The sequence below is a fragment of the Lithobates pipiens genome, unplaced genomic scaffold (genome assembly GCF_037356315.1).
Source record: "Lithobates pipiens isolate NorthernLeopardFrog02 unplaced genomic scaffold, aLitPip1_a1.2 Scaffold_25, whole genome shotgun sequence".
NCBI lineage: Eukaryota > Metazoa > Chordata > Amphibia > Anura > Ranidae > Lithobates > Lithobates pipiens.
In genome coordinates, this window is record NW_027507787.1 from 38852131 (window position 1) to 38868872 (window position 16742).

Here is a 16742-nt window from a genome sequence, read left to right on the forward strand (position 1 = left end):
TGTGACATGTTTGGTATCTATTTACTCGGCGTAACATTATCTTTCACATTTCGCAAAAAAATTGGGCTAATTTTACTGTTTTTTTTTTTTTTTATTCATGAAAGTGTCCCTTTTCCCAAAAAGTTGCGTTTAAAACACCACTGCGCAAATACCGTGTGACATAAAATATTGCAACAATCGCCGTTTTATTCTCTAGAGCCTCTGCTAAAAAAATCTATATAATGTTTGGGGGTTCCAAGTAATTTTCTAGCAAAAAATATGTATTTTAACTTGTAAACACCAAATTCCAAAAATAGGCTTAGTCATGAAAGGGATATGCTCATTACAAAGTAAATTCTTACACTTGCCCATTTTTGTTCTGCTTTTAACACATCAACTTCAAGGACAACATGTTCACTCGCTGCCAAATATATCCCACCGACTTTCAGGTGCCATGAGTAAGGACAAGCTCAGGCCCATTTGCAACCGCACATACAGAGCCCGCCAGGATTTCGGCACTGCACAGCGCTGATCACAGGCAGCGAGACATTTCCCGATCTCTGCAGCCACGGATCGGGAATAAGCACTCCGCAGTGTCGACTTCCTAGCGGGCTCTGCGCGGTGCGGTTGGGAATACGCCTGAGCTTGTCCTCTTTAATCAGCTAATCAATGTTCTTCACGTTACCTGTCAGTGGTCATAATGTTATGGCTGATTGGTGTTTACACACAGCACAGAGGGGTCTTCTTCAGACACAAATCACAGCCAATGGCCACTACCATCACAATCACACACACACACACGGGGTCACAAAATCTATATTTATTGACAATAAAGGCCACACAAGGGAGTGCAAGATGCTACAATTGGAAATGAGGGGAATGAACCTCCATCCACATACAAAGTTGTCTGGCAGGTGCGCGCGCATCACAAGTCCTCTGCAGGGCGGAAATAAACCACGCATGCGCAGTGCCGGCAGGAGCTGTCGTTGCTGCTAAACCGTGTTCTGCGGACGTAACTGCAGTTCTGCAAGATGGCCGATCACTGGCTTCGAGTGTGTGAAACGTACCAGAGGGCAATCACTGCCTCCGAGGTGGAGTCCAAAGATGATCCGGAGAATGAGCCCTACCGCTCTAAGTACCGGGCCCGGGAGCTCCTCCGGGAGGTGCGAGCTCTGCTGGGGGCGGAGGAGGAGAGCGGGGAGCGGCAGGAGGACGGAGCACAGGACGAGGATACACAGAGCATGCTGGCCGCACGCCGGGCTGTCATAGAATACCGCCTGGGAGTCAACCACACCGAGACCGAGGAGATGTCTGCCGGGGAGGAGCACCTGGTGAAAGGGACCCGCCTCCTGGAGAGACACCGCCTGTCACATGACTGTGTCTCCACCTACATCCAGGCTCAGGTGTGTAGAGTGCTGTCTTCGCCCACGTCCAGGTGTGTAGAGTGGTGTCCCCGCCCACGTCCAGGTGTGTAGAGTGGTGTCCCCGCCCACGTCCAGGTGTGTAGAGTGGTGTCCCCGCCCACGTCCAGGTGTGTAGAGTGGTGTCTCCGCCCACGTCCAGGTGTGTAGAGCGGTGTCTCCGCCCATGTCCAGGCTCAGGGGTGTAGAGCGGTGTCTCCGCCCACGTCCAGGCTCAGGTGTGTAGAGCGGTGTGTCCGCCCACGTCCAGGCTCAGGTGTGTAGAGCGGTGTGTCCGCCCACGTCCAGGCTCAGGTGTGTAGAGCGGTGTGTCCGCCCACGTCCAGGCTCAGGTGTGTAGAGCGGTGTGTCCGCCCACGTCCAGGCTCAGGTGTGTAGAGCGGTGTGTCCGCCCACGTCCAGGCTCAGGTGTGTAGAGCGGTGTGTCCGCCCACGTCCAGGCTCAGGTGTGTAGAGCGGTGTGTCCGCCCACGTCCAGGCTCAGGTGTGTAGAGCGGTGTGTCTGCCCACGTCCAGGCTCAGGTGTGTAGAGTGCTGTCTCCGCCCACGTCCAGGTGTGTAGAGTGCTGTCTCCGCCCACGTCCAGGTGTGTAGAGTGCTGTCTCCGCCCACGTCCAGGTGTGTAGAGTGCTGTCTCCGCCCACGTCCAGGTGTGTAGAGCGCTGTCTCCGCCCACGTCCAGGTGTGTAGAGTGGTGTCTCCGCCCACGTCCAAGCTCAGGTGTGTAGAGTGGTGTCTCCGCCCACGTCCAAGCTCAGGTGTGTAGAGTGGTGTCTCCGCCCACGTCCAAGCTCAGGTGTGTAGAGTGGTGTCTCCGCCCACGTCCAGGCTCAGGTGTGTAGAGTGCTGTCTGCCCACGTCCAGGCTCAGGTGTGTAGAGTGTTGTCTCCGCCCACGTCCAGGTGTGTAGAGTGTTGTCTCCGCCCACGTCCAGGTGTGTAGAGTGCTGTCTCCGCCCACGTCCAGGTGTGTAGAGTGCTGTCTCCGCCCACGTCCAGGTGTGTAGAGTGCTGTCTCCGCCCACGTCCAGGTGTGTAGAGTGCTGTCTCCGCCCACGTCCAGGTGTGTAGAGTGCTGTCTCCGCCCACGTCCAGGTGTGTAGAGTGCTGTCTCCGCCCACGTCCAGGTGTGTAGAGTGCTGTCTCCGCCCACGTCCAGGTGTGTAGAGTGCTGTCTCCGCCCACGTCCAGGTGTGTAGAGTGCTGTCTCCGCCCACGTCCAGGTGTGTAGAGTGCTGTCTCCGCCCACGTCCAGGTGTGTAGAGTGCTGTCTCCGCCCACGTCCAGGTGTGTAGAGCGCTGTCTCCGCCCATGTCCAGGTGTGTAGAGTGGTGTCTCCGCCCACGTCCAAGCTCAGGTGTGTAGAGTGGTGTCTCCGCCCACGTCCAAGCTCAGGTGTGTAGAGTGGTGTCTCTGCCCACGTCCAGGCTCAGGTGTGTAGAGTGGTGTCTCTGCCCACGTCCAGGCTCAGGTGTGTAGAGTGGTGTCTCTGCCCACGTCCAGGCTCAGGTGTGTAGAGTGCTGTCTCCGCCCACGTCCAGGTGTGTAGAGTGCTGTCTCCGCCCACGTCCAGGTGTGTAGAGTGCTGTCTCCGCCCACGTCCAGGTGTGTAGAGTGCTGTCTCCGCCCACGTCCAGGTGTGTGGAGTGCTGTCTCCGCCCACGTCCAGGTGTGTAGAGCGCTGTCTCCGCCCATGTCCAGGTGTGTAGAGTGGTGTCTCCGCCCACGTCCAAGCTCAGGTGTGTAGAGTGGTGTCTCCGCCCACGTCCAAGCTCAGGTGTGTAGAGTGGTGTCTCTGCCCACGTCCAGGCTCAGGTGTGTAGAGTGGTGTCTCTGCCTACGTCCAGGCTCAGGTGTGTAGAGTGGTGTCTCCGCCCATGTCCTGGCTCAGGTATGTAGAGTGGTGCCCACATCCAGGCTCAGGTGTGTAGAGGTGTCTCCACCCACGTCCAGGCTAAGGTCTGTGCAGGGGCATACCTAGAGCATATGGCAGCCAGGGCAGATCCTATATCTGGTACCTCCCCCCAACTTCAAATTGTAAAAACACCCCACTGTGCCCCCTGCATACCTCAGCATCCCCCACTTTTTTTTGTCAGTACTGTGTACCCCCTCATCACACTGCACCTCTGGACCCCTTTACATTACACATCCCCCTGCACCTCTGGACCCCTTTAGATTACACAGCCCCCTGCACCTCTGGACCCCTTTACATTAAACAGCCCCCTCGCATCTCTGGACCCCTCTACATTACACCTACTCCCAGCAGCTCTCAACCCATGCTAAGTTACACAGCGCCCACCCCCACAGCTCTGGACCGCTGCATGTTACACAGCCCCCACCCCTCAGCTCTAAGCCCCTGCATGTTACACAGCCCCCCTCCACAGCTCTGGACCCCTGGCTCTGGTGTATATAGTGTTGTCTCCGCCCACGTCCTGGTTCAGGTGTGTAGAGTGGTGTCTCCACCCACTTCCTGGCTCAGGTGTGTGCAGGGGTGTACCTAGAGCATTTGGCACCCGGGACAGATCCTATATCTGGCACCTCCCCCCCAACTTTAAAATGTAAAAGCACCCCACTGTGCCCCCTGCATACCTCGGCATCCCCCACTTTTTTATTTTATTTTTGCCAATACTGTGTACCCCCTCACCACACTACACCTCCGGACCCCCTTTACGTTACACAGCCCCCAGCTCTGCCCCTTCCTGCCTTACTCATGCAGACGGGAAGACACAGCAGCGCTGAACAGAGGGCGGGAACTGCTGGAGTTAATTTTCCATATTAACAAGCTAATGATTGGTTGCTAGGACCACCGTAGACAGCGCAAGTGCACTGAGCATGCCGTTAGTGGAGGCTAACATGCCGTCACTGACGGCTCCCGTGCGCATGCGGTGGAGCAGCGATACCCGGAAGGAAGATGGACGCTTCGTGGAAGAGGGGACATCGGTGACATCGCTGGCTCCAGTGTCAGGTAAGTGCGATGCATAGTAGCCCATTATGCTTTACCTTTTGTAGGGAAACAAAGGGGAAGTAAACCCACCAGGTTTTACTTCCTCTTTAACCCTCTTGGGCATGGCGTTCACCAGAGCTTCCCAGGTTGCCACTGGAGTGCTCTTCCATGACGACATCAAGGAGCTGGTGAATGTTAGAGAACTTGCACTCCTCTAGCTTCCGTTTGAAGATGCCCCAAAGATGTTCAATAGGGTTTAGGTCTGGAGACAGGCTTGACCAGTCCATCACCTTCACCCTCAGCTGTGCATAATCTTTAGAAGAGGCTTCCTTCTGGGACGACAGCCACACAGACCAATTTGATGCAGTGTATAGTCTGAGCACTGACAGGCTGACCACCCCAACCCCTTCAACCTCTGCAGCAATGTTGGCAGCACTCATACCTCTATTTTCCAAAGACAACCTCTGGATATGAGCATGTGTACTCAACTTCTTTGGTTGACCATGGCGAGGCCTGTTCTGAGGGGAACCTGTCCTGTTAAACCACTGTATGGTTGGGGTCACCAGGCTGAAGTTCAGTTTCAGGGCCTTGGCAATCTTCTTGTAGCCTAGGCCATCTTTATGTAGAGCAAAAATTCTTTTTTTTAAGATCCTCAGAGATTTCTTTGCCATGAGGTGCCATGTTGAACTTCCAGTGACCAGTATGAGAGAGTAAGAGCGATAACACCAAATTTAACATACCTGCTCCCCATTCACACCTGAGACCTTGTAACACTAATGAGTCACATGACACTAAGGAGGGAAAATGGCTAATTCAGCCCAATTTGGACATTTTCAGTTACTTTACATTGTAGCAAAGTGTAAGTGAAAATGTCCAAATTTTGTTTGGGTACAGCGACACCTGAATTTCCAGTTAAAAGTAGCGCAGTGCTAAATAGTAAGAAATAACCTGGTCATTAAGGGGGTAAACCTTCTGGAGCTGAGGTGGATAAAGGAATGTGCAAATTCTTCAGTGTCCATGGGGTTGGAACACGTGTACCTTTTTAAAGAGGATGTAAACCTCAGAGTTTACTTCTTCTTTGTCTCCCTGCAAAGGTAAAGCATAATGGGCTACTATGCATAGCATAGTATCCCATTATGTGCCACTTACCTGGCACATCAGCCAGCGATGTCACCGATGTCCCCTGTAGTACGGAGTGTCCATCTTCTTCCAGGTATCGCTGCTCCGGCCACTCACGGTGCCGGAGCAGCGATGACATCACTCCCACGCATGCACACGGGAGCCGCCACTAACGGCATATCGCCGCTAGCAGCGACATGCTGCTAACGGCGATAGTGCACCTGCGCACCATTGTCTAAGGCGCATGCACTGTAGACAGAGGTGACTGTCTTTTAGTAAATATCTTCTAAATCGTGTAGGTTTAGGAGATGTTTCTTGGACCTACAGGTAAGCCTTAATGTAGGCTTACCTGTAGGTCAAAGTGGTTTGTAAGGGTTTACAACCACTTTAAGTTAGACTGTTGAGCCAATGTTTTCTTTTAATAGATTCAACAGCTCTTTATTACGGTCACCTTGTAGTATTCTATTATATGCAGAAGTGAAGACTGATCTGGTGGATATTTTGTAGCCTTGCATAATTCTACAGGATTTGCTGTAATTTTAAGATATTTTTCTGTTTTCCAGAATAATCTTGGAATTCTCTGGGCTGAGAGAGGCGAGATTATCATTGGGCAGAAATACCTGGAATCTGCTGAGTCTCTATATCTTCAGTATATGAAAAAAGTAAGTCTCTCTCTCTCTCTCTCTCTCTCTCTCTCTCTCTCTCTCTCTCTCTCTTTGTAAGTTTACCTTTTTTGGGGAAAAAAAATAATAAATTAACATATTTTAGCAGGGAAAAAAAATAAAAAATGTGTTTTATTATGTTTTACCGCAGGAGCCTGCAAAGCATTGCACTTGTGATCAGTAGATCACAGGTGCAATGTCAGGCTCATGCAAGCCCTGCAGCTTTCAGGCCGTACCTCTGTATGGACGAGTTTGAAAGCTGCAGAACTTGTGAATGAAGTACGAGGGTACTTACCAACGCCCTTACAGTTTACTAAGAATTATTAGCTGCCTGCTGCGGTTGCTGTGAATGAATGACTCGCCTATTCAGGGGGAATGGTGGTGGTTGGCTGTTGGAGCATGTTACCTCCTAAATATAGGTGTAACAGGTGACATGCTTCAAAAGGCAAACTTGGCCTTTAAATCAAAGCTAAACCTAGAATTATTGTACTTCTGTAACTATTCTTTGGATTTTCTTGATGTTATAATGGGGATGGACAGATGGAAATTTTTTTCTAGCACCTGGGATAAAAGTAAATTTTCTTAGGCCCGGATTTTCTCGTTTTCTACCGCAGCTAAAAGCACACAATGCTTTCCTATGGCCCCATTCACACACAGCGTTTAGCTGCAATTTTGTTACATGTGGTTCGGTGCAAATAGAAAAAATAGAATTGAATTGGTCCAGGTGTAGCGCAGCTATATGCACATAACCGCAGGTAATCGCAGTCTTTTGTGTCAACTGCGGATAGCAGCGTGAGAAGGGATTCAAGGGACCAAAAAAAAAAGGGGTTGCTATGGGAATAATAACTGCAACTGCACAGACTGCACAGAAATGCACGTAAATGCAGGTAATCGCATTGTACAAATGCAGCTGATTGCTGTGCCTAGAGTCTTAAAATTCACAGAAAAAAAAGAAACATGCTAAATTGCGGCAGAGGAAAGGGGCCTTCTAATATTCTTTGTCCTGCTTATACTTGGTTTGAATTAATATTTTCAAAACGTATTTTTTAAACTGGCCATAAATAGTTTTTTTTAATCATCCATTTTTTTTTTCTATGTAGAAACACACAGCATGAAAATGTATGTTAATCTTTTGTTCCAACATTTATTTTTCAGATTGGCAAGCCCCCAGTTGATCCTGATGAACACTTTAAACCTGAGGAGCAGAAGCTCACTGAGCAGGAAAGATCAAAGAGGTTAGTTGTTAAAGCGTTAATAACATTGTATGTAAAGTCACCTATTCCATGCCTGTTTACCGTCATGGTGATGTAAACAAATTAAACAGCAGATACAAAAATGTATTTATTTTTTAATTAGAAGAAAGTTTTTTATTTTTTTATTTTAACACATTCAAGCATACATGTTCCATAAACTCTCACAAAATAATGTAAAGTTGTTATGTAGAAAAACAAATAGTCAATTATACAGTACAGATGTCCGCTCACTGAAGAGATTATACAACCCCACCTAGTGGCTGACAACCGAAATGACAGTACCAATAGAGTACTACTATCGCACATTCCTAAGCCACAGATACAAGAATATTTTAGCTGCCGTTTTTTTTTTTTTTTTTTTTTTTTTGCAGTGCCCAGTCCTTGTCCAGCCTGCTACATGTTGATCATTTAACCTTTTTCATTTTTCTTATCCAACCACAAACAATAAATAAAAGTAAATTACATTACAACAATATACACTGATCAGCCATAACTGTATGACCACCCGCCTATTATTTAGTAGGCCCCCCTTTTGCCACCAAAACAGCCCTGACCCGTTGAGGCATGGACTTCTAGACCTCTGAAGGTATGCTGTGGTATCTGGCACCAAGCCGTTAGTAGTAGATCCTGGAAGTTGTGAGATGGGGTCTGCATGGATTGTACTTGTTTTTCCAGCACATCCCATAGATCAGTGATGGCGAACCTTGGCACTGGAGATGTTTTGGAACTACATTTCCCATGATGCTCCACTACACTGCAGAGTGGATGAGCATCATGGGAAATGTAGTTCCAAAACATCTGGGGTGCCAAGGTTCGCCATCACTGCCATAGATGCTAGATCAGCTTGAGATCTGGAGAATTTGGAGGCAAAGGCAACACCTCTAATTTTTGTTCCTCAAACCATTTCTGCAGTGTGACAGGGTACATTATCCTGCTGAAAGAGGCCATTGCCATCAGGGAATACTGTGTCTATAAAGGGTTGTACTTTATCAGCAACATTAGATGTTGGGTGGTAATGTCAAAATATTATCCACGTGAATGGCAGGACCAGTTTTCCAGCAATATATTGCCCAAAAGTATCACACTGCCTCTGCAAGCTTGCTCTCTTTCCGTACTGCATCCTGGTGCCATCTCTTCCCCTGGTAAACGGTGCACATGCACTGGACATCCACATGATGTAAAAGAAAATGTGATTCATGAGACTAGGCCACCTTCTTCCATTGCCCTGTAGTCCAGTTCTGAGGCTCATGTGCACACTGTAGGCCCTTTTGACTGTGGACACGGGTCAGTATTGGCACCCTGTCTGCGGCTACATGGCCCCATACACGACAAACTGCAATGTCCATTATTTTTTTTTTTTTCTGCTTTCAACACCTAAACTGGAGGGACAACATGTTCATGTGCTGCCTAATATAACCCACCCACTTTCAGTTGCCATATAAGAAGATAACGCAGGCCAAGACACATATTGGTGCCTGCAATGATAGACCTGTTCCTGGGGATTTTTCAGCTGTAGTGTTTGAGATACAGCATAAATGCCATATACTACTCTTCACACTCAGGGCTGCTGTTAGAAATCACAAGGCCCCATACTGCGTACCTGATGGGTCCCCACTTCCCTCCCCTCCGCACCCTCCTATAAAATGCCAAATGATATTTAAAAATACAGTAAAATCATTATTTTATGACCTTTGCCCACTCTTCATCCTGAAACACCTTCTTGTGTGCCCACAGCAGATGAGGAGAGGAGGGAAGCCAGCAGCGCTTCAGGGAAAAGGGGAATGCTTGGGTGGGGTGGGGGGGGCACGGAGAGCAGGCGTATGGGGGTGCGGGTGCTAGAACTGATCCCCCTGCAGCACAGCTGGAGGGAGAGAAGGAGAAGCTGCCAGCGCTGCAGGAGGAGGCAAGAGGATCAGTGTCTGCAGTAAAGTAGTACAGATGGCCTTCCTGCTCAGCAGGTGGCCGGACCCCTCTTTTGAACTGATGGGGCCCAGGCCCAGTACAGGAGGATTAGCTGTATTGCCTTATCAGCAGCCCTGTTCACGCTGGTCACCCATCAAAAATTAGGATAAGAATATGGCAAAATACATCAGGATAATCCAGGCAGCACCGGTTGTGAAGTAGCCAAAACCTCTTCGGTGCTTGATCTGCAAAAATTAAACCATGTGAGTGGCAATACACACACCTCCTATAGGATTATAACTATAATACAGTTGATAACTTGTACTTTAGAATTTTTTTGCTGTAAAATTACATTTGGAAGTTCAGGAACATGTAGAAGAAGCTACAGAGTCAATCTGATCTGGGCTAAGGGCATTCTACCTGCCCCCATGTGACAGTGCTCAGGCATGGTAATTGGCCGCTTATTTACCCAGCATTGCATTGTGAGTAAAAGGGGAGAGAGTCCCATTAACCTTCTATTCAGAGGTATTGGCTATTTCTTTTCGCTACAGGTAGCAGGCTAAGATGCTGGGAGAGTGGAGGAAAAGACAATATGTACAGGTTGGGGGGCATTTAGGTGTAACTGTTGCTTTGACTTGCATTAACAAGGTAAAGTTTAACTTTACCTGTATCGTTCAATAACCTTCATTTTTTTTTTTTTCAGATTTGAGCGTGTATACACCCATACAATGTACTATCTAGCACAAGTCTACAAACATTTGAAGCAGGATGAGAAGTCAGCTCAGTACTGTCATACAACCCTTCAGAGGCAGCTGGAATATGATGGCTACAACCCAGTGGAATGGGCAATCAATGCAGCCACATTATCACAGTACTATCTGGGAAAGGTAAGGTACTTTTTTGAATGAGTATTATTTATTTTAAATTCTTCCTTTTTTTTTTTTTTTTTTCCCTTTGTGCAAGTGGTTGCAGTGTAGTGGTGTGGCATATTTATGGGGTTAAAATGGGCAGTAAGGAGGCAACAAATTGCCTCCTCACTGTCTGTCAGACATTTCTGGAATGCAATCCAGAGAGGTAAAAATGGTTCCACATTAAAATTCAATAAAATAATCAAAGTTCCTGCTGCCTACCTTTTCATTCATTTAAACATTTATTGATTGACTTTTCTGTATTTTGAGTAAGGGGAGGCTCTCGACTGTAAACCGTGCTGTTGACATCCGTTAGTGGCCCTCACAGTGCCACTCTGATTGGTGCTGTCTAAGAACACCACAGACTCCACCTTACCATTTTAAAACGTGTAGCAAATTTAAAGGGTCCTGCGTTTACTGTGCTCAGAGTTCTCTTGGTGGGCTGGTTGCTAAGGGAAGAGCTGTTTGCCAGGGGGGCAAAGGCTCACATAAGTAAAAATGCTTTTTCCATCCTAGCCAATTGTTTGAAGTCCAGTATTTTATAAAATTCATCTGTAAGGCACTGCATTGGCTGTAAATAAGAGGGCATGGGTTAATTGACTTCTCATCTGTTTACTAAAAGATATTAGAGAGAGCTAGGTAGACGCATATCATTTTTTTTCCCCATATATGGCCACTTACTATTAGCCTGGACTTTTTTATATTAGCTGTCCCAATCTCTTTAAATACTGTAGTCCATCTGACAGAGTTCTGACATTTCTGAACCAATGTTCTGTTTATAAACACAGCAATGTTACATGGAATCCAGGCACTGTCTTGCTGCGGCCAATGTCATCTTCAGCAAAGCTGGACAGACTCCTTCCCCTGAAGCTGCTCAAGAAGGTATGTTCTTAGTTTGGTAATATACTCCTCTTGTATAAACTATGTATAACATCTGCTTGCATTCACCATTCAGCAGCCATTAGAGAAGAATTTGATGTTCCAGGTCACCCATCAGCTTCTAACACTTCCAAGCTGCCCCTCTCCAGTAGATGGAAGATAACACATGTACTTTTAAGCAGGATTGCATGATGGATCCAGATTCAGACCTTTTTAGTGTGATTAAAGTAAACTTATTTTCTGATTGCTTGCTGTAAACTAGATTTCAAGTGCTAAATTCTAATCCCTTGTACACACGACCTGAGATTCAGACGGAATGTGTCCGATCGGAGCATTTTGTCAGATATTCCGACTGTGTGGTTTGCATCGGACTGTTTCCGTCTGAATATCCGTCGGACCAAATTTTCCAACTTGCCGGAAATATTTTCTGACAAAATGCTCCGATCGGACATACTCCGATCATGTGTAGAGAATTCCGATCGGACAAAGTGCCACGCATGCTCAGATCAAATTCCTACATCAAAGCTATTGGCTACTAGCCTGAACGTACAGTGCCTTGCGAAAGTATTCGGCCCCCTTGAACTTTTCAACCTTTTGCCACATTTCAGGCTTCAAACATAAAGATATAACATTTTTATTTTTTGTGAAGAATCACCAACAAGTGGGACACAATTGTGAAGTGGAACGAAATCTATTGGATAATTTAAACTTTTTTAGCAAATAAAAAACTGAAAAGTGGTGCATTCAAAATGATTCGGCCCCTTTACTTTCAGTGCAGCAAACTCACTCCAGAAGTTCAGCGAGGATCTCTGAATGATCCAATGTTGTCCTAAATGACTGATGGTGATAAATAGAATCCACCTGTGTGTAATCAAGTCTCTGTATAAATGCACCTGCTCTGTGATAGTCTCAGAGTTCTGTTGAAAGCGCAGAGATCATCATGAAGACCAAGGAACACACCAGGCAGGTCCGTAATACTGTTGTGGAGAAGTTTAAAGCCGGATTTGGATACAAAAAGATTTCCCAAGCTTTAAACATCCCAAGGAGCACTGTGCAAGCGATCATTTTAAAATGGAAGGAGTATCAGACCACTGCAAATCTACCAAGACCTGGCCGTCCCTCTAAACTTTCAGCTCAGACAAGGAGAAGACTGATCAGAGATGCAGCCAAGAGGCCCATGATCACTCTGGATGAACTGCAGAGAACTACAGCTGAGGTGGGAGAGTCTTTCCATAGGACAACAATCAGTCGTACACTGCACAAATCTGGCCTTTATGGAAGAGTGGCAAGAAGAAAGCCATTTCTCAAAGATATCCATAAAAAGTCTCGTCTAAAGTTTGCCACAAGCCACCTGGATGACACACCAACATGTGGAAGAAGGTGCTCTGGTCAGATGAAACCAAAATCGAACTTTTTGCCCACAATGCAAAACGATATGTTTGGCGTAAAAGCAACACAGCTCATCACCCTCAACACACCATCCCCACTGTCAAACATGGTGGTGGCAGCATCATGGTTTGGGCCTGCTTTTCTTCAGCAGGGACAGGGAAGATGGTTAAAATTGAGGGGAAGATGGATGCAGCCAAATACAGGACCATTCTGGATGAAAACCTGTTGGAGTCTGCAAAAGACCTGAAACTGGGACAGAGATTTATCTTCCAACAAGACAATGATCCCAAACATACAGCAAAATCTACAAAGGAATGGTTCACAAATAAACATATCCAGGTGTTAGAATGGCCAAGTCAAAGTCCAGACCTGAATCCAATCGAGAATCTGTGGAAAGAGCTGAAAACTGCTGTTCACAAACGCTCTCCATCCAACCTCACTGAGCTTGAGCTGTTTTGCAAGGAAGAATGGGCAAGAATTTCAGTCTCTCGATGTGCAAAACTGATAGAGACATACCCCAAGCGACTTGCAGCTGTAATCGCAGCAAAAGGTGGCTCTACAAAGTATTAACGCAAGGGGGCCGAATCATTTTGCACGCCCCACTTTTCATTTTTTTATTAGTTAAAGTTTCAAAAATCCAATAGATTTCGTTCCACTTCACAATTGTGTCCCACTTGTTGGTGATTCTTCACAAAAAATAAAAAATTTTTATCTTTATGTTTGAAGCCTGAAATGTGGCAAAAGGTTGAAAAGTTCAAGGGGGCCGAATACTTTCGCAAGGCACTGTAGTCCCATCGTAACGAAATAACGTCATCACGTTCTGAATGATCGGATTTTCTGACAACTTCGTCCGACCGTGTGTATGCAACAGTTTCGGACAAAATCCGACGGATTTGGTTGTCGGACTCTCCGATCGTGTGTACAAGGGCTCAGGCTTTATGTACACGGGACATTGTTCAACCTCCCCTGAACAATTTAACTTGACAGCTAAAAATGGCCGTTTAGCCGCGTTTACATGCCGCTTTTGCATCGAGAAGCGTTTGAAGAAATTTTTATTTATTTATTTTTATTATTTTCAAAATAGCCAAAAATGAAAAACGCCTGTAAATGAAACTGCAAGTTAGCCGCGTTTGGCATTTGGAATGCCTCTAGAACACAGCTTCTTAACGCATTTTTTTTGCAGTCCAAAAAAAAGCCTCTAAACACAGCTGCCTAGAAACTACCCTGTGTACATGTACTGATGAGATAACAGAGGAGGGTTCAGGAGGAGTTTACAAAAATGCCCAACTGCGCCTAAACGTCCGTTTACCAGCAGCAGTGTACATGAGGCCTAAATGAACTAGTGTACCTTTATTCTCAAAGTGATAGTACGGTAAGCCTTTAACTTTGTTATTTTAATTTAAAAAAAAAAACTTGTTTTACCTGCTCTGTGCAATGGCTTTGCTCAGATCAGGCCCCACCCTCCTCTTCTTGGGTCCCCCGCCAACGTCCTTGGATTCCCCCCTCCGCTGAGTGCCCCCATAGCAAGCCGCTTGCTATGGGGCACTTGTGCATGCTTTCTCCCTAGTCCTGCTCTGTTTGTCCACTTCCTCTTTACTGGCTGTGAATGACAGCAGCAGGAGCCAATGGCTCATATTGTGTCTCAGCCAATAAGGAGGGGAGAGCAGCTGCACACAGAAGGGTTCTTTACCTTCATGAAAGTAAAAAAAAAAACGTTTATCCTTTAGAGCGACTTTAACCAGTTCCGGACCAGCCGCCGCAGTTTATTCCAGCTGTGCAAAATCACATAGGTATACATACCTAGCACAGCTGGCTGGGGGGGGGTGCGATATCTGATCTGATCAGATCAATACTAGCGTCCCCAGCAGTTTAGGGTTCCCAAAAAACGCAGTGTTAGCGGGATCAGCCCAGATACCTGCTAGCACCTGCGTTTTGCCCCTCCAGCCCACCCAAATGCAGTATCAATCGATCACTGTCACTTACAAAACACGAAGCACATAACTGCAGCGTTCGCAGAGTCAGGCCTGATCCCTGTGAATGCTAATGTCCTGTACACACAGTGGGACTTTCCAACGACAAAATCCTATGGATTTTGGCCCAAACTTGTCTAGCATACACACGGTCTCAAAATTCAATCGTTCTGAACGCGGTGACGTAGAACATGTATGACGGGCCAGTAGCCAATAGCTTTAGTCTTGTAATTTATTCTGAGCATGCGTGGCACTTTGTCCGTCTGAATTGTCTACAAACAATCGGAATTTAAACAATCAGATTTTGTTGTTGGAAATTTTTTAGATCTGGCTCTCAAACTTTGTGTTCAGAAATTCCGACGGAAAAAGTCAGATGGAGCCCACACACTATCGGATTTTCCGACAACACGATCCGATCGCACATTTTCCGTCAAAGTCCTACCGTGTATACAGGGCATAACAGGTTTTTTTGCAGCCTTTGAAGCAGTCACTGACAGTCAGGTGCTTTATTTTACCTGTGAGTCTCACTAGTGTACCAGTAAACTTAGGGACCAAAATGTCAAATCGAAGGTACACTAATGAAGAGGCCTACACGTTTCTGAGCATGACAGGTAGTGAAGAGGAAGTCACTCATCTGTCAGATTCAGGCTCAGACTACAAACCTGTAGACAGCAGTGGCACCCTGACAGATGGCTCTGACGATGGAGTTGTGGTCCCTGCCAAGGTCAGCCATACCAGACTCCGATCTTCTGCTGTCATTGAGGTGCAAGAACCACAGGTCCCTCGTATAGAGCAGAGAGCCAGTACTAGTGCTGCTATTCCTTCTGGTGAACTGGCAAGCACCAGCAGCCTAGTACATCCTGGTCATACATCCAGCACAAGTAGTGTCCCCCTGCCACCAAGAAGAAGACAAACACAGGCCAGTCAAACCCATAGTGCCCTTCCTGCTGCATTCGCCAATCCTAATTGGGAACCCACCGCTTATGCAGCACCCGTACTTCCCCCCATTCACTGGCCAACCCAGCATTCAGGTGGAAACAGTTGATTTTACGCCACTTGCTTTTTATTCGCTGTTTTTCACCGAAGATCTCTATAGATCTATCGTGGACCAAAGCAATTTGTATGCTGGTCAATTCATCTCCGCTAATCCCCAGCTAACCCTTGCCAGAGATTGGAAACCAATTACGGTTTCAGAATTTAAGACCTTTCTGGGCCTCCTCATGGGCGTAACTAAAAAGAGTGAGTTGCGGTCATATTGGTCCACTGACCCAATTCACCATATGCCCTTGTTCTCTGCCTCCATGGCTAGGACACGATACAAGCAGATCTTGTGGTTCACGCACCTCAATGACAATGAACTCTATCATCCTTGGGGTGACCCTGGATGTGATCGGCTCTACAAAATGTGGCCCCTCGTAAACCACTTGAACCAACGTTTTGCAGCCTTGTTTACTCCCGATCAAGTTGTCTACATTGATGAGTCCCTGATTAAGTTTTCTGGCTGCTTGTCTATCAAACAATATCTTCCCAGCAAGCGTTCCAGATACAGGGTCAAGATGTATACGCTCTGTGACAGGTCGTTTTATGGTTTACGAGGGAAGAGATAGTCACGGAGAACTTCCCAGACTACATAGGGAGCACTGGTAAGATGGATGGGAGTGGTACTTGGTGTCACCCTTATTTGGAAAGGGGTACCACTTGTACGTGGACAATTATTACACGAGCGTGCCACTTTTTGGTCACCTTTTTGATTATGGAATTGGCGCATGTGGCACCGTGTGATCTAATTGCCGGCGCTTCTCCCAAAGGCTTGTAGAATCCCTACTTAGAGGGGGGGAGAGAGCCTGCTTGAAGTGTAATAATTTGTTAACAGTGAAGTGTTGAACTGGATGGACTGGTGTCTTTATTCAACCTAACTAACTATGAAACTATGAAGTGGAGGGATTCATGGAATGTTTTCATTCTGTCCTCACTTCACGCAGACACGCTATACAAAGCTTCAGGATGGACCGGATCTTTCCTTAAATTCCAGGAAGAGATCATCAGAGCCCTTCTGTTTCCAGACGGTGCTCTTACCAACTTCCCAATCCAAATGCAGTGACCCGGCTGCATGAGAAGCATTTTCCATTTGTTCTCCCTGGTACCCCTACCCAAAGAAACCCCCAAAAAAGATGTTGTGTCCGCAGCAAACGCGGATTTAGGAGTGACACCCGCTTTTATTGTCCCTCCTGTCCTGACCAACCTGGTCTCTGCGTTTGGTGAATGTTTCAAACGCTACCACACACTAGTGGAGTTTTAGTGTAGGGTACAGCACCAC

At 46.9% G+C, this 16742-nt stretch overlaps 1 protein-coding gene across 1 annotated transcript in view; it reads left to right on the plus strand.

Annotated features, from left to right (window-relative positions):
- Positions 1–928: 928 nt before the first annotated feature.
- Positions 929–16742, plus strand: part of KIFBP (kinesin family binding protein) — a 36514-nt gene continuing 20700 nt past the window's right edge. The window contains exons 1-5 of the mRNA XM_077454282.1: positions 929–1382; positions 6026–6124; positions 7280–7359; positions 9983–10166; positions 10976–11069. Coding sequence (XP_077310408.1) covers positions 1011–1382; positions 6026–6124; positions 7280–7359; positions 9983–10166; positions 10976–11069 — 829 coding nt within the window. The 5' untranslated portion in view covers positions 929–1010. The remainder of the gene's footprint in view (positions 1383–6025; positions 6125–7279; positions 7360–9982; positions 10167–10975; positions 11070–16742) is intronic.